General features: G+C 37.6%; 1 protein-coding gene across 6 annotated transcripts in view; it reads right to left on the bottom strand.

Annotated features, from left to right (window-relative positions):
• The window catches only part of Sytl2 (synaptotagmin like 2), a 106,239-nt gene continuing 83,193 nt past the window's right edge, over window positions 1-23,046 (bottom strand). For 4 of the 6 annotated variants that reach the window (XM_074081670.1, XM_074081668.1, XM_074081671.1 and 1 more), the window contains 10 exons: window positions 22,585-22,638; window positions 18,773-18,867; window positions 15,959-16,078; window positions 14,470-14,639; window positions 13,046-13,148; window positions 10,710-10,880; window positions 7,162-7,240; window positions 3,405-3,504; window positions 1,921-2,126; window positions 1-1,044 (listed from right to left, as the gene is read on the bottom strand). In XM_074081670.1, the coding sequence (XP_073937771.1) occupies window positions 899-1,044; window positions 1,921-2,126; window positions 3,405-3,504; window positions 7,162-7,240; window positions 10,710-10,880; window positions 13,046-13,148; window positions 14,470-14,639; window positions 15,959-16,078; window positions 18,773-18,867; window positions 22,585-22,638 (1,244 nt within the window). In that variant the 3' untranslated portion in view covers window positions 1-898. The remainder of the gene's footprint in view (window positions 1,045-1,920; window positions 2,127-3,404; window positions 3,505-7,161; window positions 7,241-10,709; window positions 10,881-13,045; window positions 13,149-14,469; window positions 14,640-15,958; window positions 16,079-18,772; window positions 18,868-22,584; window positions 22,639-23,046) is intronic. The other 2 variants (XM_074081669.1, XM_074081672.1) reach the window with 1 other exon arrangement.

Below are 23,046 nucleotides of genomic sequence, written 5' to 3'. Positions count from 1 at the left end.
TACAATTTAAATCATATTATAATTTATTCTAATAGTTTTTACAAAATATGAAAGTTATACATACATGGGAAGTACAGTAAAATTCGACAATTTATATTCTAATTAAAACTTTGTTGCAAAGCATATATGTGACTACTGTTATTCTACTTTCATACAGTATAGTTATAAGAAAATCATATATATGCAAGATTTTTAAAAACATACTCTATTACAAAACACAGGCTTGAGACCTCTTAGAACTAAGCCATTTTAATCCAAGAACTAAATTCCATTTATAGCCAGTGGGTGGCAGCAAGATACAACTGAGACTGAGGAAAAGTGAAAGCAAGTGTATTCAAGGCAAATATCCCTGCAAGAAATCCAGTCTTACTGTTTTAACATGGACTTCCATATTTATTAGAGATTACAGACTAAATAGTTATCTTACTGTGTCATCTCTCTCATCATGATGTTCTTCCTCTCCCTCCTCACTCCAGGAATATCTTTTCTGTTGATTTTTTTCTACAATCTACCTATTCATAAGCCCAGCAAGGGTTTCAATAATCCAGTAGCAGGCTTTAACTATAATACAAGATTGTGGCATGAAACATGTGAATGGAAACTAGAACATTTTTCTGGTTAAAAATACCCCAAATTTAATCATTTTGGACAGGTTTTTCCTTGAGCAGCAGCAAATCAGTTTCACTAGCTTGCTCAAATCTCTTCTTTAATGTTGGAGTCACACATCTTGTCATTATTTAAATTCCCTGGTCCTTTGTAATCAAAAAAACACATGCAGACTGACTTAGACATGCTGTGTAGTATTCACTGCAGCCACAGATAGGAAGTGAGGATATCTGCCTATGCAGTCAGATTTTCTAGGTCAGACTCCAGCAGGGTAGGGTTTTCAGTGAGGAGCTTATTTGGAAATCTTGGCAATCAAAAGCATTCTGAGGGGCAGCGTCGCTTCGATCCAAGTGTTGGGGAAATTTACCATCTTCTCCCAGAGGGCAGCTTCCTCTGAAGTAGAATCCATCCAATCCACTTCAGTCCCGTAGCTCTTGCCTGGAAAAAAACCCAAAAAATGAAAACAAAACAAAAAAAAAAACCAAAAATTTGCATTCAGGAAGGAATAATCCATTGGAAGGAAATAAAGAGGGGAGAGAGTTATTCCCTAATTATAATCACCAACAGAAGACAATGAGAGTTTTCACATAAATGGAGGGCAGATCTGGGACACAAGACGTGGAAAAGCTATTTGACTGTCTGAATGACTCCAATACTGAGACGTTCTCATCATTCCCAGGCAATGGTTTCTCCTCATATGGACATAAAGGCTAGCTGACGATCTGTCAGGGGCATGGAGAAGTTGGGAGGATTCTGCATGGGGTTAGAAGTGACTCTAGATGTCCCTCAGGACATGTGGTTAAGGCTTTAGTGCCTGGAAGACTTAATTTCAAATCTTGGCTCTGTCTCTTAGTAACTCAGTTACTTCATTTTTTAGAGTATCAGTTCCTTAGGAGATAATATTACTAATTATCTTACAGAATTATTATAAGGATTAAATGAAACAAATAAAGCATTTAATACAGTGACTAGTTCTCCAGAAATGATACTGTAATTATTCAAAGTATACTTTTAGCCCTGAAGGACCATAATCTCTTTTTTTGGGGGAGAGGGATGTGATAAAAGTATTTTTGTACCTCATCCCTCATCAACTATAAATTAAGCTCTATAAAGAGAGATACTGCTCCCTGTTAATCCTCATATTCAGAGCCCTTGGCACACAGCCTGACACTCCTCCACTCATTCATTTCTTTACATTTAGTGGAGATAGGGTATCTATTATCATTAGGAAGAAGCAAAGCAGCAAACAAACCTCTACTGTCTCCAGGAGAATTTGGCTCAAGGAGAATAAAAAAAAAATGTAACAAACATTACCTGTTCCAAAGCCAATCCGGAGACCTCCCAAAAACTGGTTTGTTAATTTGTGATGGTCCCAGACAGTAAGCTCTACACAGGCTTCCATCAGATCTTCAGGCCTGAACCCATCATACACCATGGTGTGGTTGAAGATAGGATTGGTGGTTTTCCCTACTGCTCTTGTCTTCTGGCGACTTTTCCTACTTGTATCTGGAAGGATGGTACTAAAAAAACAGGCCTTATTGTGATAGTATGAAAGTGAACATTTATGCTTTCAGTACACTTCAGCACAGCTACTGGGTAGACAGTGATGGTGATTTGGCAGATGGTAGGGGAGTTCTGGACATAAAGACAATCCAACTTGGTTTGAATCCTGACTCTGCCATTATTAGCTGTGCATTCTAGGAAAAGGTGCTCACCTGCAAAGCCGGAATGGTGATGCTGACTTTAAAAAGTTGACATTAGAATTAAGTAACATACAAAATGCTTAGTTCAATGCCTATATTTAGTAAATGCTTTATATGGTAGCAACTGTTTGAAGATTCCTTTAAAATTTAGAAGCACATTCTATGTTCCTGAATGTCTATAACAGCCTAAGGAATAACTGTTATACAGAATTGAAAAAGAAGAAGAACCTCTCCAATTTGCTAGACTTGACTGTGGGAATAAATGGCATGATTTTTTGCAATCATTATGTCTCATTTATGATAATAATTGAGTGAAGTTTAATCTACCATGCATCTTGTAAAAGCAAGAAGGTCTGAGGTCTCAGGCTAGGATTCCAACTTGAGCTGAAAAATCTTATCAGCTGACATCTACAAAGAATGTATATAGGGAAAATCATACATAATCTCATGTATACTTAATCTATGGCACACATATTTAAATAGAGACAACTTTATCTTCTAGTGGAATCTGTATGGATAAAATTGCGGGAACTATGAGATCACACTAACATCTGTATGGTTATTATCTATGTGTATGTAACAGAGAAAAATGTTTCCCATTTAAAAACCCGAACTATCTTAAGCTGTTATGAAGTAACTCTTGGTAGGGGTTTGTTTAGCATATAAATACAACTATTTCCAAATAGTTGTAGTTTGATGCAAATGGGCCACAAAATGTAGGACAAAGGAGAAGAGGAATTCTCTCTGCTCCACAATGGAGCCAAAGAGTATGACATCCACCATTAGAAATTTGGTAAACTCTTTTGTACTAACTATTGCCCTCACCAACAGATACACCCACAGAAGACATTGCATATCTGAGTTTGAGATCTCTAGCTTTATTCATACATATGAACTCTTAGTTTTATGATTTTAAAACTAAATGAAGTCTTGGAAGTTGATATTACAGATTCCTCAAGTTGATGTCTCCATTGTTCCACATAAATTCATTTAAACTATGACTGATAAGTTTCAGCATTATAGACATGGAGAACTGAAACCAACCAGAAAAGGCTAGGCTAGAATGGAAGAATGCTAAGTCATTAATGCTGTTACCATTTAACGAAAGAATTTAGATGGCTTCCCCTTAGCAGTGGTAGATCAAGGCATTCCTTCACCCAGATGTGGACTTCTCCAGTTGTAGGAAGCTTTTTACCTGTAATAGAACAAGGAGGGAAAATTTATATGGCAATTTCTCTTTTGGTAATATTGTATCTAAAGCTGTCACCTTAAAAATGAAGAAGTATAGGGATACTAGCTAGTAAATGATGGTATTAAATTGATTAAACGTATACACTGTTAACTTTATCTTTCATAGTTTGGCTGAACTGAGCTCAGAAAGCTCAAAAATAATTCATGAAAATGAAAAAAAATCACTTCGCTTCTAAGTACTGCGTATTTCACCATTCTTTTTTCGTGGTTGCTTGGTTCAATATGATCAGGTATGAGAGATGTGAGTCATCCATCATCGTTATAATCAAAATGCATAGTATTTTCAAACATTAATTCTAATGGTGCTGGTATTTCAAACACATTTGAGTGTAAAGTAACCAAAACAGGTACTGGTTAAGATATAACCACTTTTTTTTTGTTAAAAATGTTTACATATTTTATAGGGATATTGCATATGCACATATGATACTTAATATTATGGGTTGAGAATTAGTATGAAGTTGGTTTAGTCTGAAGCTGCTGTCTAGTCTGGGTTCACATTGTCAGAGGGCACTATCAGAATTTTCTGGATGGCTTAGCCCAATCAGTCAACCAAACAGTATTTAATGAGAGTCTATAATGTACTCACCCCTATGACAGGAATGTCATTAGATATATAAGGAATACATGACATAATCTATGCTCTTGGGAAACATTTACAGTTAAGCAGGAGAAATCAATTCAAATAAAAATTATAAAAACATATTGTGATGACAAAGGCGCCAAAAATATATGATGGAGAAAAGATAACCTCTTTAACAAATGTTGCTGGGAAAAGTGGTTATCCGTCTGAAAGAAACTGAAACTAGATCCATGTTTATCACTCTATACTAGTATCAACTCAAAATGGATCAAGGACCTTAATATCAGACCCGAAACTCTGAAGTTAGTACAGGAAGGAGCAGGAAATACTCTGGAAGCAATAGGTATAGGCAAGGACTTCCTCAATAGAACCCCAGGAGCTCAGCAACTAAGAGAAAGAATGGACAAATGGGACTTCATTAAATTAAAAAGCTTCTGCACAACAAAAGAAATGGTCTCTAAACTGAAGAGACCACCCACAGAGTGGGAGAAAATATTTGCTAGCTATACATCAGACGAAGGACTGATAACCAGAATATACAGGGAACTTAAGAAACTAAACTCTCCTAAAATCAATGAACCAATAAAGAAATGGGCAACTGAACTAAACAGAACTTTCTCAAAAGAAGAAATTCAAATGGCCAAAAAACACATGGAAAACTGCTCACCATCTCTAGCCATAAAGGAAATGCAAATCAAAACCACACTAAGATTCCACCTCACCCCTGTTAGAATAGCTATCATCAAAAACACCACCAACAACAGGTGTTGGTGAGGATATGGGGAAAAAGGAACCCTCATACACTGCTGGTGGGAATGCAAGCTAGTGAGACCACTCTGGAAAAAAATTTGGAGGCCTCTTAAAAATCTAAACATAGATCTGCCATATGATCTGGCAATCCCACTCCTAGGGATATACCCAAAGGAATGTGACTCAGGTTACTCCAAAGGCACCTGCACTCCCATGTTTATTGCAGCACTTTTCACAATAGCCAAGTTACGGAAACAACCAAGATGCCTCAATACTGACGAATGGATCAAGAAAATGTGGTATTTATATACAATGGAATTTTACTCAGCCATGAAGAAGAATGAAATCATTCACAAGTAAATGGATGGAACTGGAGAACATCATTCTGAGCGAGGTTAGCCAGACTCAGAAGACCAAAAATCATGTTGTCCCTCGTTTGCAGACTTTAGTTCTAGGTCAAATACAGCAATGTGGTTGGACTTGGGTCACATGACAAGGGAAGAGCACATGTGGGAGGTATGGGGATAGGTAGAAAACCCAAAACATGAAAGTATTTGATGTCTCCACTTCAGAGAATCTAATACAGAAACCTTAAAGTGACAGAGGTCAACATGAGAAGGGGATCAGGAACCAGTGTAAAGATCAGTTAGAGATGAATCAACTTGGGTTGCAACACATTTGTACATGGAAGCAATGCTAGGAATCTCTCCGTATAGCTATCCTTAGTTCAACTAGCAAAAACGTTTTGTCTTCCTTATTATGCTTATGTCTTCTCTTCAACAAAATTAGAGATAAGGGCAGAATAGGCTCTGCCTGGAAGCGAGGGGGGTTGGGGAGGAGAGGGTGGGGGCGGGGGACAAGGGGGGAGAAATGACCCAAACAATGTACGCACATGTGAATAAATTAATAAAATAAAGAAATAAATGTTGAGAAAAAAACATATAGTTTGAAATGCCAAGTTGATACTGTAATGCTCTAGAAGATGACATGATCAATGAGGGCTAATTTAGTCTGGAAAAGCTTTAGCGAGGGGATGGGAATTCACCTAGGATTTGGATAGGCTAAAAAGAAGATGAAGCCCATTCTAGGAAGTAAAAGCTACATAAGCAAAAACTCAAACAAGGTGGAGTCCACCACAACCCATAATTTTCCTGGATTCCACCACCAAGTGATAGTGGGGGAAATGATAAATGAAGTTGCATTTCTCTGTATGTCGACCACACGTGATAGGAAGATACAAATTGTAGGCAAAAAAATCTATCTTTTAGGAAGATCCAGAAGTCACAGGATGACGATTTGGCTATAGTTTGGCCTAATGATATGATTTTGTTGCCCTCTTGATTTTTAAAAATTGAATGAATACCTTTTTCGAATCTGACCACTGCCCTCAGCATCCATTATTTCTTTGCTATCATTAGCTTCACTGCCTGGTTACTGAAACACTTGAGTTTGCAAACCCCAATTTTAGCCATAACATTCATACAGATTACTAAGGAGAATGAATACCTTGAGAACTTGCTTGGGAAATGGAAGTGTGCGGGTGGGGGGGGGGGTATCTGGTATTCATTTCCTGACAGTGTTTTGCAACTTAACTGGGCTGAGGACTCCAGGCCATAATGTCAAAGATGTAATTAGTAATATTGGAAAAAAAGCTTCATCTCCTAATGAGACTCTGAGTGGAGGACCACTGAGCTCTAACTTTTTAGAGACTTCGTATGAATCCTAATTTCCACCTGTGAAAAAGAACACGCAACTTCTATCCTTATTACAGCACTACCAATAGGCCCAAGTACTGAATTCAGGAAAGGCCACTCACGTGGTACAGATACAAACATTTTGGAGAATGAGGAAAAGTTAAAACAAGGACTATATAGTGGACTGAAAAAATGAGAATTTTCTCATAGAAACAGAAAGTAGAATGGTGATTACTAAGGTCTTATGTAAAGGAAAAGGGGACTTGTTGTTTAATGGGGCAAGAGGAAAAGGTCTAGAGATATGTTTCACAACAATGTAAATTAACACTACTGAGCTGTACATTTACAAATTGTTAAAGTGGTAAATTCTATGCTATAAGGTTTTTTTACAATAAGAAAAAAAATGAGAGTCTTCAGGTTTACAACTATGAATTGACTCATTTGGTCTATTTGATTATTAACTTAATACTTTTGTTTAGGGTTTCATCATTGAAAAAATAATAGAACCCAAGTAAGTCTTTGGAGAAGGAGGAAGAAGGAAAGGCATGTATCTGAATAGAAAATCATTACATACCTGGGATTGGCTCTGGAACATACTGGAGAGCAAGTTTCATTTCACCTCTGTTTTCTGCTTCAAGAGCAATGGGTGCTGTCTGAAAAATGAAGACCGTCAGCAGGTGTGAGGTACACACATTTTGTCCTATTTGTGATTACACTGTTACAGGACCATATCTGTCCATCACTGGGACAATGTATATCACTTGAGTGCCCTGAATTAACATTCCCCTCTGCATCAGAGCTAGACTGTCGCTTTTACGCATCAGAGGGCAGGGAACATGCATCTTTAGTCCAAACTACAGCCAGGCCACCATCTTGTGACTTCTGGATCTTCCTAAAGGGAAGATTCATTTGCATATAATTTATATCCTATCACTTATGATCAATATGCATAGAAGCAATGTTACGTATGTTAGAAAAACCTTGTAGGGTACTCAGAAAACATTTCATGGCCTTTTAGTCTCAAAGATGGTGAAGAAATCAGAATGGTTTGTTCAGAGATGGAAGAGGTATCCTGGGAAGCTTGCATTTTTATTAAAATGTATACAATTTGTTATTTATTGAGCAAATGTGTAAAACATTTTATTCACAATCCCTTTCTCTGAAGTACAAAAGATAGTGTGGGATGGTGGGGGGAGGGTGGAGAGTCAATTTCAAAGCAGTACCGACCTGATTATTATAGGCCAAATATGACAGAGTCTGTAAGAACAACAAAGACTGGCCAGGCATGGTGGTTCACACCTGAAATCTCAGCTACGCAGGAGGCAAAAATTGGGAGGATTGCAAGTTGGGGCCAGCCTAAGTAAAAAGTTAGTAAGCCCTCATGTCAACAAACAAACCAGATGAGGTGGTACATTTCTGTAATCCCAGCTACACAGGAGTCACAGGTAGAAGGATTGCAGTTCAAGGCTAGCCTGAGGAAAACCATCAGACCCTATCTTTAAAAATAATTAAAGCAGCCTTGTACCAGTGGCTCACACCTATAATCCTAGGAGGCAGGGATCAGGAGGATAGTGGTTTGAAGTCAGCTCAGGGCAAACAGTTCCCAAGACACTAGCTCAAAAAAAAAAAAGTCATGACCAAAAAAAAGGGCTGGTGGAGTGGCTCAAGTGATAAGAGCACCTGCCTAGCAAGCATGAGGCCCTGAGTTCAAACCGTAGTACTAAAAAAAAAAACTAAAGCAAAAAGGGCTAGGGACATGACTCAAGAGATAGAAGGTCTGTCTACCTAGTGCAGAGCCCCTGAGTTCAAGCCCCAATACCACTCAAAAACAAACTGGATAATAACATAAAAATGTATATCTGTGATTTTCAGGTGGTTTTACTTTCAAACTCTGGTTCTGCAGCATCTTGTTCTAAAACTCGGGTATGGGGCTGGAGATGTAGCTCAGGGGTACAGTGCTTGCCTGGAATGCACAAGGCCCTGAGTTCAACTCCCAGCACCACCAAATAAATAAATAAATAAAACTTGGGTATGCATCAGAAATGTATCAGGAGCTAGTTAAAAGTGAGCTGCAAGGGATATCTTCCGAGGAACATGGGGTAGGCTAGAAATAAGTGCTTCAAGTGATTCTGATGCAACCTATAGGAACTATTTCCTTAGTGGAACTGTTTAATTATATAGGCACTAAATAATGGTCTACATTATTGTAGTTGTTTATATTTATCACTTCTACCTATGTGAACTAGCTTGGACCACATCAACCTTCTCACTGAAAACAATAAAACAATCAGGATTTTTAAAAAAATCAATTCAAGGGGGCTAAAGAACTACTGAGGCAAGAAAGGACTCAAAGGGACAAGACCTGAGAGCCTGCCATGGTTCTCTGCTTTTCACTTTAAAGCTTTGTAGCATGAACTGAGTTTTAAGTAATGCCAAACTGAGAACCTGAGAATCATGGCAGATAGACATGGAGAAGCTCTGCAGGTCTTGTGGCAGTTTCATGGGACTGGGAAGACAACCATGGGACCCACAGCCTGCTAAAGAGGAAATGACACTGGAGAAATACCGTAGACCGGTGGTTCCCAGAGCTGTCAGGTCAGCAGCATCAGATTTGAACACAAATATGTCAATAATTTCATTAGGTGCAAATGAACTCAAATATTCTCAGACTAAAAAAATTAAAAACAATTGCTTGTAAGAACCATATCTTAACTATAAGAATTCAGAAAATTTATCAAAGGACAGAAACAAACTGCTAACCAAAAGGAAACTGACAGAGCTAAACTAACACAAAATAAAGACTTTTTAAAAAGAAGTAGTCATGCAGTGGTTCCTGCCTGTAATCCTAGCTACTGGGCGGCTGACATCAGGAGGATCATGATTCAAGGCCAGCCCAGGCAAGTATTTCAAGAGACTCCAAAATAACCAATGGACTGGAGGTGTGACTCAAACAGTAGAATGTCCTGCTTTGCAAGCACAAAGCCCTGAGTTGAAAAGCCCTCAGTCCCACCAAAAAAACAAAAACAAAAACAAAAAAGTATTACTACAGATAAAAAGGGTTATTTTCAAATGATAAAGTAGTTGACCCATTAGAAAAATAGCAGTTCTAAATATATATATACTTAATAAGACAACCTCAAAATAAATAAGTCAAAACCAACAGAACAGGCCGGGGCTGTAATTCGTGGCAGGTGCTTGCTGGCATGTGCAACACTGTAGTTTTAACCCAGTGGGTGTTGGAGTGGAGGAGTGGGGGAAGCAGCTACCCCAACAAAAACTAAACGGACAAAAGACAAATACTCAGTTATCTGTCTCTCTGAGTAATTCATTAAAAATGGACATAAAATCAGAAAGGATAAAAAAGATTTTAGCAACCACTGTAGCCCTAACTGATATAGGACATTGCATCCATCAACCATAAAGTACACTTTCTTTTGAAGTGACAAATGGAATATTTATCAAAATCTAACCATATGCTAGGCAAAAAGTATATCTCCAATTTCAAAGTATTGTATTTTTTTTTTCTTTCTTTTATTGCCTCCCTCCCTTCCTTCCATTTCTTTTTGTGGCTGTGGGGTTTAAATTCAGGGCTTCGAACTTGCTAAGCAGGCACTGTTCTGCTTGAGCCATGCCTCAAGCCCTTTTTGTTCTGGTTATTTTGGAAGTAGGGTCTCTCTTTTTGCCCCTGGACCATAATTCTATTTTAGGCTTCCTACCATAGCTAGGATGACAGGACCATGCCACCACACCCAGCTTTTTTCCCCTTGAGATGGGGTTTCACAAACTTTTTGTTGGAGCTGGCCTGGAACTGTGAACCTCCCAATCTCAGCCTCCCAAGTAGCTCAGATAACAGGCATGAGACACTGGCACCCAGCTAGGACTGAATTTCTTAAATGACCTCCCTGAAGGCTAAAGTCACAAACAGTTGCATTAAATGATTTAAACATTCTTCCTACAATCTTTTTCACTGAATGTACAAGCCAAATAAGTTCAACCCTAGTTTAAAATGATCCCAAACTATACCAGCACCCAAGCAGTGTGAGTTAAATGCAACTGGGCGTTTTCCTACACACCAAACCCCAAGCCAACCCAACCACCCAAACAAGAAAACTCAGCCCCTACCTTGCGCTTCAGAGGGTACCACTTCAATTGTTTGTTCTGTTTGTTGTCCCAGGCCCAGGTTTCCAAATCAAGTTCCACCTCCCCTAGGAAACTATTGCGCTTAAATGTATCCCGGTGCCAAACAGACACATTCAGCTTCTGTGTCTTTAAGATCTGCTTTTCGATTTTATACTGCAATTCAAAGAAGAAAATAGAAATGATGAATAGCATTACTTTATGCCAAAGTTATGACTCAGAAATGAAGAGAAAAGTCATCAGCTTTTCTCATGTTAGGTTTAAAGTCTCAAAAATATTGCAAAGTCATCTTATTCTAAGTGTCTTATTTCAAAGAGCTAAAATCAATCTTTCACAAGAGCTAATGTTCTTCCCCACTCTGGAGAAAGCAAACCATGGATCAAATATCAGAGCCATAAATAGCGTTTTAAAAACAAAAGCCAATTATTCAACTTTTTCTGGATGTTTTTAGACTAGATATAACACAAATCAAATTCAATCTGAAATTATAAATCAAGTTTATTTCAGATTTTTTATATATATCCAGTTTTCGTTTTCTAAATCAAATTTAATCCAGTTTCTGGGTTTTTTTTCAGAATAGTTTTTTCAGCAAAGTTGAGCAGAAGTACCAAGTTCCCATATACAATCTGCCCTAATATATGAATCTCCCCATCATTATCAACATATTCCACAAGGAAAAGATTTTTTTTTTCAAAAATGTAATTTTTTTTCCAGCTTCCCATGGTCACATAGAAAAGATGTGACATCCTGGCAAGTTTTCATCTCTAGTCAATCTTAGATTATATATAATCATGAAAGGAATAATAGTACTTCTAATCCAAAAATAATCTCCATTTTCCTTTATGACATAACTACTTGAAGGTTCATTTTGGTTGTAGCAGACCTGCCTTTCTCTGAATCCACCATGTAAATTAGCTGGCTTTTCTTGAAGTAGCTGTCCCAGAAATAGCTGGAGTACTGGGGTATATCAAGTCAAATCATAATTAAAAACTTGTTACAGAAAATCTACAGATAGCTAGTTCAACCGTGGATGACTGACAGTTCATTTAACTGCTTCTTTTTCTTTTCCCAGAGGAAAATCAAATAATTGAGCTTTCAGAGAGAGGGAATAAACAACACCTCTTTTATTTTTAGTTTTAAACAATCTGTCAGTCATGGCAAAGACAGCATGATGCAGCTTGTGGGGAAAAAAAGAATGTGGTTACTCAAGTGAGCCAGGAATACTTTCTATTCAGCTATCCATCCATTCTTCCAATAAACATTTTTGGATACCTTCCCTAGACATTGTACCACCAGCCAATATTTGTTAAATTGTTAATGTGTGATCACTTCACATATATGAACTCTCTTAACATCCACAACTACTGAAGTAAGTAGCTAAGTACCATTTCTTCCCTTTGCAGAGTCAAAAACTCTCATTTTCCCCATTTCTCAGATCCGAAGTGCAGACATGTTCTTTGCCCAAAGGCACACAGCCTACGTACAACACAGTGTTAGCCCCTGTGCTCACAGAACTTGAAATTTAATGTCAAGCAGACAATTAAGCCACTGAAGTGCTGAGTGTTAACATGACCATCAGAAAGCAAGGGTACTGAGGCAGCAGCTGGCAGGGCATCGTAGGGTGAAGGGAAGCTACCCATTGGAAGAGGCGAGTGATGTAGGGCTGAGGGCATGGATCAAGTGGTAGGGCCCTTCCCCAGACAAGGCCCTGGGTTCAATCCCCAGTACCAACAATAATAAAAATGACTATGTAGGCAGCAGTTAGGGAAAGAGTGTGGGGAAGAGTATTCCAGTCTGAAGAAACAAAAAGTCATAGTAATGCCAGAAAATGTACTTCCTCTAAACCACAAAAAGGAACAAAGATTATGATAGAAGAAATTGAGGCTGGAGTGCAGGTTGTGAAGGAGCTGTTGTGTGCATGTTATGAAGGACAGACTTGACCTGCAGGGTAATGGGAATTTTCAAAGATTTTAAGCAGAAAAATAGTATGATGAGAACTGTGTTGCGGAATATCATTCTAGTTGCAATGATCAGCTTTATCCTCCGCGTATCTTTGAGCAAGTTATGTTACTCCTCTAAGCTCATTTGTGACATGTAGGTAATGACACCACCTGGCAAGGTGTGCACAAGAGTACCTGGATAACATGCTCAATACTCACGGTGTACCGTTTCATACAGAGCAGATTCTCAGGAAATTTTTATTCCTTTCCTTCTTTTTTCTTGGTTGCTGACTTTATCTGAACAGACGCTACCCAAGAAGATATGGCTATGAAATACACAAGTCACCACTTAGGGTTTTCATATATAGAGTTTACAGATACCCGCAATATCTCATTGTACACAGGATTCAAGGTTTTCTTCACTACAAGTGTTTTCTTCTTGCCCATTTTGCCTTTGTCTGGTAACAAATAGGTCTTTACATATCTACAAAAGAAACATGAATAGACAAGAAAGTCAGAGCAGATAAAAGTTGTGTTTCTACCTGTACATGTAAAAATAGTGAAAACTGACAGCAAAAATAACTATTTCATGACACTGAGAGAAGCAGTAAGAAATAAAAATTCCTATCAACACCTTTACACTTAAATGTTTGAAGGGACTTCAGTAGAATGGATCAGTTAATATTGTTTGAAAGATTTTAAAAGAAATCTTCCTGAATTCATTATTTTCCTTTGGCTTTATCTAATGTGTATGGCGGGGGAAATGGGTGAGACTTCTAGCATAGTGCTTAATTCTGTTGGTTTGTTTCCGATTGAGAAAAAGTTTTGATGCTTTGCGGGTTGTTGTTTTTAATGTCTTTGTTATTGTTTTCTTTGTACATATCTGACTGGGTCATATTTAATGTAAAAAGGTGAAGGATGTTGAGCCCCACTGCCTTTATAATTAAAATAAAAGAAACAGCTTGGGCAGTGCTATAGAAAAAGAATAAAAGAAAAAAGAATTGGGCTTGACCAAACAAAGGGCCAGTGAAGAATACCATTTGACCTTCGCAATCAAACCCGTGCTTTAATAGCTGGATTAGTCCCAGCTACCTGGGAGGCAGAGATTGGGAAGATTTTGCAGTTCAAGGCTATCTGGGACAAAAAAGTTAGCAAGATCCCATCTCAGCAAAGAAGCTGGGCATGGTGGTATGCATCTGTGCTCCCAGCTATGCAGGAGGCATAGGTAGGAAGATCACAGTCCCAGGCCAGTCCAGGCAAAAAGCAAGACCCTATATGAAAAATAACTAAAGCAAAAAGGGTTGGAGGTGTGGCTCAAGTGCAAGGCCCTGAGTTCAAACTCCACTAACACCAAAAAAAGAAAAAGAAATCCCAAACTTCTTTGAAGTACATGATTTAAATATGGAAACTACCTCATTCTAGAGTCTTAATTATTTTCACACCAATGAATATTTTAGGCCCCAAACATCAAGCAAAAGTTTGAAAGTGTGCTGGAAAGACCTGGGTTCAAGGTTTCTTTCTTCACTTTGCTGCTCTCTGAATTCACGGATATGGGTTTCTTATCTCTAGTCGTTGTTTCCTTCTCTGTAAAATGAAGGAACTGGACAAAACAACCTCAAAGGTCCCTTCCAGACTGAACTGTTTTTGTGCTTCTCTGTGTTTTTATAATTTAATGTTTGGCATGTGAATTTATAACATAAATGAAAGAGCATCTCCCTCCAACTTTTCAAATATTCCTTTTAATACAGTCACACACAGCCCCTCCCTTTGATTAAGTCAGTGGCTTCTTATGGTTCTGTACTTACGGGTCTGAACGCTGTTTTTTAACGTCTGCTGCTGCTAAGTCCTTACACTGCGCCACAAAAACATGCAGCTCCTTCAGTGACTCCACATAGTCGACTGCGAACTGAATATGTCCCTTCACTTCAAGATTGCCAAAGTCTCCACTGTAAATACTCATCACACTGCCACTCACCTGAAAGCGTCAGAAACCACAGTGTCTGTCTGTCTCATCCTCGAACCTAGCGCAAGTATCATGTGCATAATCCCTGCCTAGCATTATTTTTCTAGCTTGCACATCAAAGCAACTAATTTAATATAGCATAAAGACAACTTGGCATAATATACAGGGTTAGAATTTTTTTTAAAGCTACTCCTAAAAGACACAGATGAGTAGTGAAATGCAAAGTTATTCAGATGCCAGCTCATTTCAACACAGGGTGATTTTATGCGAGGTGGCATTAAAGTTCTATTTTTAGGCATGCATGGTATTTAAAAAGCTAAAGAAAGAGAATGTGAGAAACTCCAGGCACAGGAATCACAGTGACACATTGCTTAAATTTCCACAGAACTAAAAAGGAATTTGACCATGTTACACATTCACTGAATGTACAAAAATGCTTACTGAGCCATGCATGTTTAGAGATCAGGAAGGGTAGGAAATGGATAATTGATGAAGGGGGCTTTAAGGCCTTCTGAAAGGCGTCTCTTAGATTATCAGCAGAAAATCAATTTAGATAGATTTTTTTTTAAGTTTTTAGAAATTCAAGGCTAGTAAGAATTTAAGCACAGCATCATTTGTTTAGCATGCCTGGTAAGATATCAGAAAAATACTTAGATGAGTGTTTACCAATATTTACATATGTTTACTTCCATATACCCAGCTACCTTTATTTATGCAAGAACTCCATGTAAAGTGAAATTCTCTTCAAATCTGAGCAACTAACTAAGGGAGTTTTTCTCTTAAAATCCTGTTCTGAATCCTTCTATAATACAATGAATCCTCTTTCCTTTTCTTTCTTTCTTTCTTTTTTTTGATGGTACTGGAGTTTGAATTCAAGGGTTTGGCACTTGTGAGGCAAGTACTCTACTACTTGAGCCATGCCCCCAGTCTTCCTCACCTGTTCTTTAATGTGAATCAATATATTTTTAACAGACTTATTAAAAAGAAAGGTACATGTCTATGCCTGTAAACAGTATATAAAATCATATCTGATATAAGCAGATTGTATAATTGTCACCCATTTGTTATATGGAAAAATTTAGTAGCTCATCTTGTTGACAATTTAGGTTTTTTGAAGCACTTACATTCAAATAAATGTTTTTATTTATAATGAAATGAAACCTCTTTTTCTAAAAATGATGATGATTTAGCTAGCCAGAAGCTAACTACAGATTAGAGAAAATGCCTGTGGAGTTTGAGAACTATAACAGGAAGCCACTTTACAGCAGGAGCAGGGCACAGCAAGGTTTAGAACAGCAGAAGATATTAACAGGGAGCCTTTGTTTACATACAGAAGACAGGGACGTCATGCCAGAAGAGCTGCTAAGATTGGTTAAAGAGCTGGGGCTCTTCTTGTGTCTGCTGAGCTGGTAACTGCTTTCTGATGCTGTATCTGTTTCTCTGCCATCACTCTACAAAACATCATATAATATGCACAATATTTAAATTCAGAATGACTCAAGATCAGAATCTATGATCAGGAAAGGATGATATTTTGACATCCACAGATCTGACATTTCCCAAGGTCAAAGGATATTTTTTTTAATTGCCAGGGAATGGAATTTGGGATGGAATAGGTGGTATGTACTGGACCTCACTGAAGGAAGAGGGCAGTGCTTAGCTAACAGAAAAACAAAGTGATTTTTTCCATCTACAAGGTGGCCCCAAGGTGCTACAAAAAACAACACTATTATGATATTCTTATCACTCTTCTAATATACATATATTGCCTAAAGAGAACTTTCTTATATGAAGAATTGCCCAGACAATAAGGGGTCTAAGATATTTTGTCAAAACATAAAATATCATGCCTAATTCCCCTCATTATTATCATAACCTTAGCTTCTCTAAGAATCAAATCTTTCATTTAAGATACTTTTAAACCAGAAAAAATACTAGTCTGATCTGTTTCAACTAAAGTTTATATATATGCACACATATATACACACACATACATATAAATATATAATTTAAATCACACTTATACATTCCTATAGTGTTATTATGCTTATCTTTTTGTTGCTCTGAAAGTATATTAAATTATGCATTCTAGTCACATAAGACTTTTACACATTTCTAAAAAAAATTTAAAAGCAACAAGATACTTATTTTTAAATATGTCCCATATCTACTTGGGACAAGAAAGAAAATGGCAGTGACCATTTTTATTATCTTTATAACTAAAGTTTGTTGGATGGTATCTTAAAAAATTCATGGTTCAGAATGAGCTCTTCTGGGGGTTAGAGAGCTTTGGGAGCAGGTCATTGGCTCTGGGGGTTATGGAGAAGTTAGTTCATGCCAACATATTCCAGGACCATGCAATTATTCATCAATACAATGGATGCCAATCCTAATGCAGATTAATAAAGGAGCTAAAGAAAAACAAAGTTAATGACTTACATGGATGAGAAAAGAATCCTCTCTCAAAGGTGAAAAGAAATCCATACATTTTAAAGTCTCTGTTGTCACTCTCTTTCCCCACATGGTTAACAATCCATTTCCATCTATTACAGTGCATACTACATTCTGCCTAACACATCGGAAGGATGGGATCCTGTCTTGTTGATCTGGGACAGTTCTTTTCACATAGTGGCACTCTATAATAGTGACTAAGGCTAAGTCTTAAAGGGACGCACATCCAGTTCAACCCCATGCACTTTGAAAAATGAAATCATGTGGTTTAATTCTGGCATCTCTTATGCACAAGCAGGTTAAAACTGAAGGGAGAGGTTTTTTTTTTTTTTTAAATAATAAATTATATAATTTACCTCTCAAAAATGATATGATACTCATTCCTGTGACCACCTTAGACCAAAGAGGATCTACAAAGATACAAAGCCACAGGAACTCTATGGGGTGTCCACTGTTGGCTTCCAGCTAACAAGTTGGTCTTAAAACATGAGTGATTCTTTCCAAAGGAAAGTGTAATGTGGGCCCATAAACCTGCAAAGTTTGAATATTTGCAGAAACAGTTCATCTAAGGCCCAGAAAGGGCATAAAGGCACCCAGAATTGTGGGAGGAAGATATGTAACTTATATGTTACTCAGAATTTCATATTCCATCTACTAAGAGAAATTAGAGCAAAACCTAAAATAGTGGCAACTAACATTTACTGGGTATTAATATGTGCTAGGCATTATGCTATGTGTTTCCTGCCTATCTCCTACTGATTCCCCACAGCTTCTTGTGGTAAATACTAGGAAACCAGGCTCAGGGAAACTGAAGACTTTGTCCCTGATCACACAGCAAGTTGGTATCATAACTGGGACTGGGAATGTCTGACTCCATACCTCAGTCTCCTAACTACCTCACTGCAAAGTCAAAGTGCCTCAGCAAAAGTCTAGGATCTACATTTTACAGTAGTTCTTGGATGTCTGGAAAATGACTTAACCTCTCTGAGGCTCTTTCTTCTTCTTTTTTTTTTTAACATGGAGAAAATAGTACCTGTTTTGTATAGTGAGAATTGGATGTTGGAATGAGTATTAAGTGCCTGGTACATACTAGGTACTCAATTGTGGATAATCGTCAGCACTTGAGACAGTATGGTACCAGCACAGGACTCAGATCTGGGCTCCAGCCCTGGATCAATCCCTTAGCTCTCTATTTCCTCACCTGTGATATCTGGGGATGATGACAGTGCCTGCCTCCCAGGGTCAATAGAGGATTAAATGAGATACTAAATGTAAAGTCCCTGGCACCCATGAGATGCTCCTTAAAGTCTGCTGTGTCATTGTTATTTTAACAAATACGTTCAAAGTAGCCATGCAGCCTAGACTAAATTTTCACAAACTAACTCAAAGCTACAGAAGGTAACTGATTCATGCCAACATATTTCTCCCCAGATTTCTTATTCTGTATCTACTTTGAAACAAAAGTCGCATTTCCCAGTCTGTGCAATCTGACTTTACTACCAAACAGAGTTACTATTTGAGTCACATGAGGCATGATATGCCTAGCTCCAGGATCAACACTACTACCTACATTGACTTGGAAGGCAGGGGTCAGTCCTGGTGACCTCTTTTGGTCTCTGCCAAAGTGGAATACAGCCAACCTTGGCAGAGAACTTAGTTCCATTTTTCTGAAGGTACAAAAAGATAAAACTTGCCTCATCTTGAAGAAGTTCTGGAACAGACTTGCTCATCCTTTTGAGTTTGTCAGGGTGAGAAAACTGATTATCAGGCTGCGAAGGCACTGTGGAAACTAAACACCAGCATTTTGATTTCAAAATTATTATTTCAATGGTCAGACATTAGGCATAACTTGAAAAAACACACTTTTCTTTCATTTATGAACAGACATGTTTTGTAAAATGGTTAAAGGCACAGTAGTTCACATGCACAGGATGAGATAAGCAACATGCAGTTTTAATAAATTATATATAAAGAGAACTAACAAGGAGTTGAACCAAATAGTAAATACAAATTAATTTTTAAAATACTAGATCTTATTGAACTAGAGCTGGACTTGAACTGTATTAAAGCAGCCTGTCAATGTGAATTGGTTTTACTTATTTTTTTGCTATCAAAGCTTTAAACCCTAAGTTCTGTAATGACTGGTTTATCTCCTCAAGATATATTATACTACTAACATGCTGCAGGCTGAAAAGCTATTTCATCTGGATGGTAAGGCTCTTTATACACAACTCAATAGTCAAAGTGACTCCTGGCTATTCAGTGCGTAAGAGTAGGTTTGTTTATTTAGTGATCATGAGGATTCCTTTTCTGATAGTGTTTCTCACTCAAAATATGACCTTATAATTTAAAAAAAAATGTTTTTAGGGGTAGAGCACCTGCCTGACAAATGTAAGGCACTGAGTTCAACCCACAACACTGCAAAACATGTTTTTTAAAAATATTAATTATTCTGGTAACTTTTGATTCAGAGAAGTTTCAGTATCCCAAGGCCAAGTTTAAATGGTTCAAGTTAGGATACTCTACAAATTTAATATGAAAATATAGCCTGTCTTCTTCCTGACATAGTAAATTTATTTGTGGAAGCACAATAAGAGGATGAATTCTAATCCTAATGTGCATATCTCTGGTTAGAAAATTATTTTCTCCTTTATCTAAGAACCACAGTATCTTACCTTTTCTTATGGTGACTTATGGCTCTTATAATGAAAGAATTAATATTTTTCAAGGTACTTAGAACAGTGTTTGGCACATAAAAGGCTTTATATAAACATTTTTTAAAATACTGTCTGATACAGAATGTTTATATTGTGAACACAATACAAATATATTAACTTGGCTTTATCCTTAAAAGAGACATTTGAAAACTAGATATAAATCAAATTATATTTCTATTTATAATGTAAAAGACTCAAATTCACCCTAAACATCAGCTAAATTTATCAGTAGGCTCACAAAGGTAAACGCACACCAAAATCCATTCACAGCATCTCATTATAATAGCTACTTTAATCTCTTCCCATTAAACACTCTGTGTGTGTGTGTGTGTGTGTGTGTGTGTGCGTGCACCACACATACGGGAGTGAGTAACACTGGTAGCAGTGTAAGCAGTCTTGTTTTGTCTGTAGCAGTCATACAGCAAGCACATACTCACAAGGCCAGACTGGACTGTCTTCTTTCCTAGGCAGCTCTTAAGAATTTGTGTAGTCATATGCCAAAGCTCAGCAGCTCATCATTTGCAGGAAGCCCTAATGAGCAGTTTCAGATTTCATGCTAGTTGTCACTGTCTCCCAGCATTGGTACATTGATTCTCTATCAAATGGCTCCTTCAAATTTAGCTGCTCTCCTCATTAAGGCTTACTACAAATGCAAAAGCTGTTGGGAAATTATTATTTAAAATACTGTGGACCTGAGGGTAGATGTGTATCATTGTCTTCATACCTCCAGAACCTAGGTTTATGAAAAGGACAGAAATATGGGAGCTAAGAAATCACAGAGGCATAGCTGCATGTTTTGCTAGGCCACACAAGAACCCCTTTCAGTGAAATCATTTGTCCTAAGACAGTGATCAAAGCTTAAGTAATCTTAAGATTGAATAGAAAACAGAGAAAAATATCTTTTCTTGGTGGCAGACATTAATTAGGTGATGGACATTAGTTGCCCAAGTGTACATTTCTGAGATTCAGATGTTCACTTGCCTTTCAATCCTCCGAGTTTAACCCCTGACATAACAAAAATTTGCTTTTCTAGACATTTAGAGAGGCATATTCAACCATGCTATCTATATATAAACTGTCAAAGTACAGTTTTGGAGTAATAAATTGCTTCAAGAACACAGTTTTGAAAAGAGGCCCTAAGAGAATCCGATATTCAGGATCATACTGTAACATAAAAGCCAATTGAAATGAGAAGGTGCCAACTTTATTTTAGGAAAAGACTCATAAAACAGAGAAACTGAAATAAGTCAATAATACTCAACAATAGCAATGTATATATATATATATATATATATATACACATACATACATATGTTAAACTCTCCATTAGTGAAACCACAAATTATTCTTTCAACATAATGCTTTTTAAAATAAACTCTTATCAGAATGAAATAGTTTTGCCAGCTGCAGGAGTTTAGCAATAAAAAGTGCTATGTTATTAATAGGTTAGTTCTTTCAGAGTCTTAAACACTGTGTAGAATGGAACATTTAGTGGTTGTGAGAAAGATCCTGCTACTCACTTCCTGGTAGCATGCATTCATTTGTATCTGGTTCCTTATCTGATCTTTGATCTACTCAGAAGACATTGAATATAAATACCATTTTAACAGAAGGACTAAACCGATATGAAAGTAAAGTTCAAATGTCAGTTTTACAACTGGGAAATTGCAGAATACATCTGACACATTTTCAGCTTGCTTTCATCCATATTCCAGTGTGACTCTTTATTACCATCTCCTGTTCAACTAAAAATCTAAGATCCAGCATAGAAGACCTGTGGCATTTTTCCTCTAAGTCACCAAACCACAGCATGGACATGGGAAGGAGCACTGGATGGGAGCAGCTAAGCTGCAGTTCCATTCCCTACTCTCCTACTGACTGACTGGCTATGGGATCTTGGAAAAGTCACCTCATTTCTCTGAGCTTTTCTTATCTGCAAAATGAAGATCAGAATCCTTGCCCCACTGACTTCAATGAGGTGGTTAAAAACCGTTACATAAAAGTAAGGAATGATCTTTGAGGAGCACTACTGCTACATTTGTATAAGAATGTTCAGATGAGTATACATTTTTATGATTAGAGTAAGAACAACTTGGAAAAACTTAAAAAGCATCATATAAGTATAAATTTGTACATTTAAATAAATTCTGAAATATAAAAATCAAACTCATTTCTATCTCTCTCCCCACCAAGCACTATTACCCTATTAATTTTATAAATGAACCACGTAATAAACGACCTATTGACAAGCATCAACGTCTTCTGGGCTCCTCAATATTCAGAATCAATCAATTTCACTCTTAGTGCATTCTAGTTAGTTATATAAGCAGAAATAGGTTTCCCCACCCTTTCCTGGGCCCTTTCCTTTGAACTTAATGCCTTACCAGTTATGCCCAGAGAGATCTAAATGCTGAGATTTAAGAATCAAACACAGGAATAATTTAACCAGGAACCCACTCTATTCTTCCTGCCTTCAAAGAGTTCTGCAAGTCAGAGTAGTAAAAATCAGTTCATACCCAAAGAAATAATTTCCTATTTATAGAAACCCTAGCTTCTCAGAGGATCTCTGATGAGATCCTCACTACAGTGTCACCATCAGAAGCCCCAAGAATACAAACAGTATGAAATGCACCAAGTTAGAAAGCTTTTAATAACAACTCAGGCATTATTGGGTACATAGTGGCAAATGACGTTTTTTTCTATTTATCCAACAGCTGCATCCTGGTGACTGCCCAAATCATGCCAGAACTTAATACACGAACAGACATGAAAATAATAAAGATATTTACCATCTTCAGCACTATGTACTAATTCTTCTGGTAGATTGTCTACTTTTGCTTGATCTGTTCAGGAGAAATTAGCAAATGGTTAACATGGCTGACCCTTTGAGAGAAAAGAACAATGAGATTGTCCCTGGAAGCTCCTGGAGTTGGAAGCAGTTAGTCAAGATGCAGTGAGGGGTGCAACCAAGATGTCTTCCCCCAAATACTTTGTCTTTAGATTAGCTACTTGAGCCAGTGCCATAGCCGGAGCTCCCATTTCAGCCCTGATGCAGCTCCCATCAGCACACTGCTGCACACTGACTCTCGGGGGTTAGAGGGTTAGCTCTGAGCAAGCAGTCTGCCGGCAGCAGAGAAAGCACAGGGCTGCAACAGCTTCTTTATTCTTCTGCAAAGGGCAAGATGCTAGTCATGACTAACACCTTCCCAATCCTATGGTCATTAATAGTTGTGTGTATGCATCATCGTTTG

Source organism: Castor canadensis, chromosome 1 (assembly GCF_047511655.1).
Source record: "Castor canadensis chromosome 1, mCasCan1.hap1v2, whole genome shotgun sequence".
Classification (NCBI taxonomy): domain Eukaryota; kingdom Metazoa; phylum Chordata; class Mammalia; order Rodentia; family Castoridae; genus Castor; species Castor canadensis.
The sequence above is the reverse complement of the archived record's forward strand: the minus strand, read 5'-3'. Positions and strand labels throughout refer to the sequence as shown.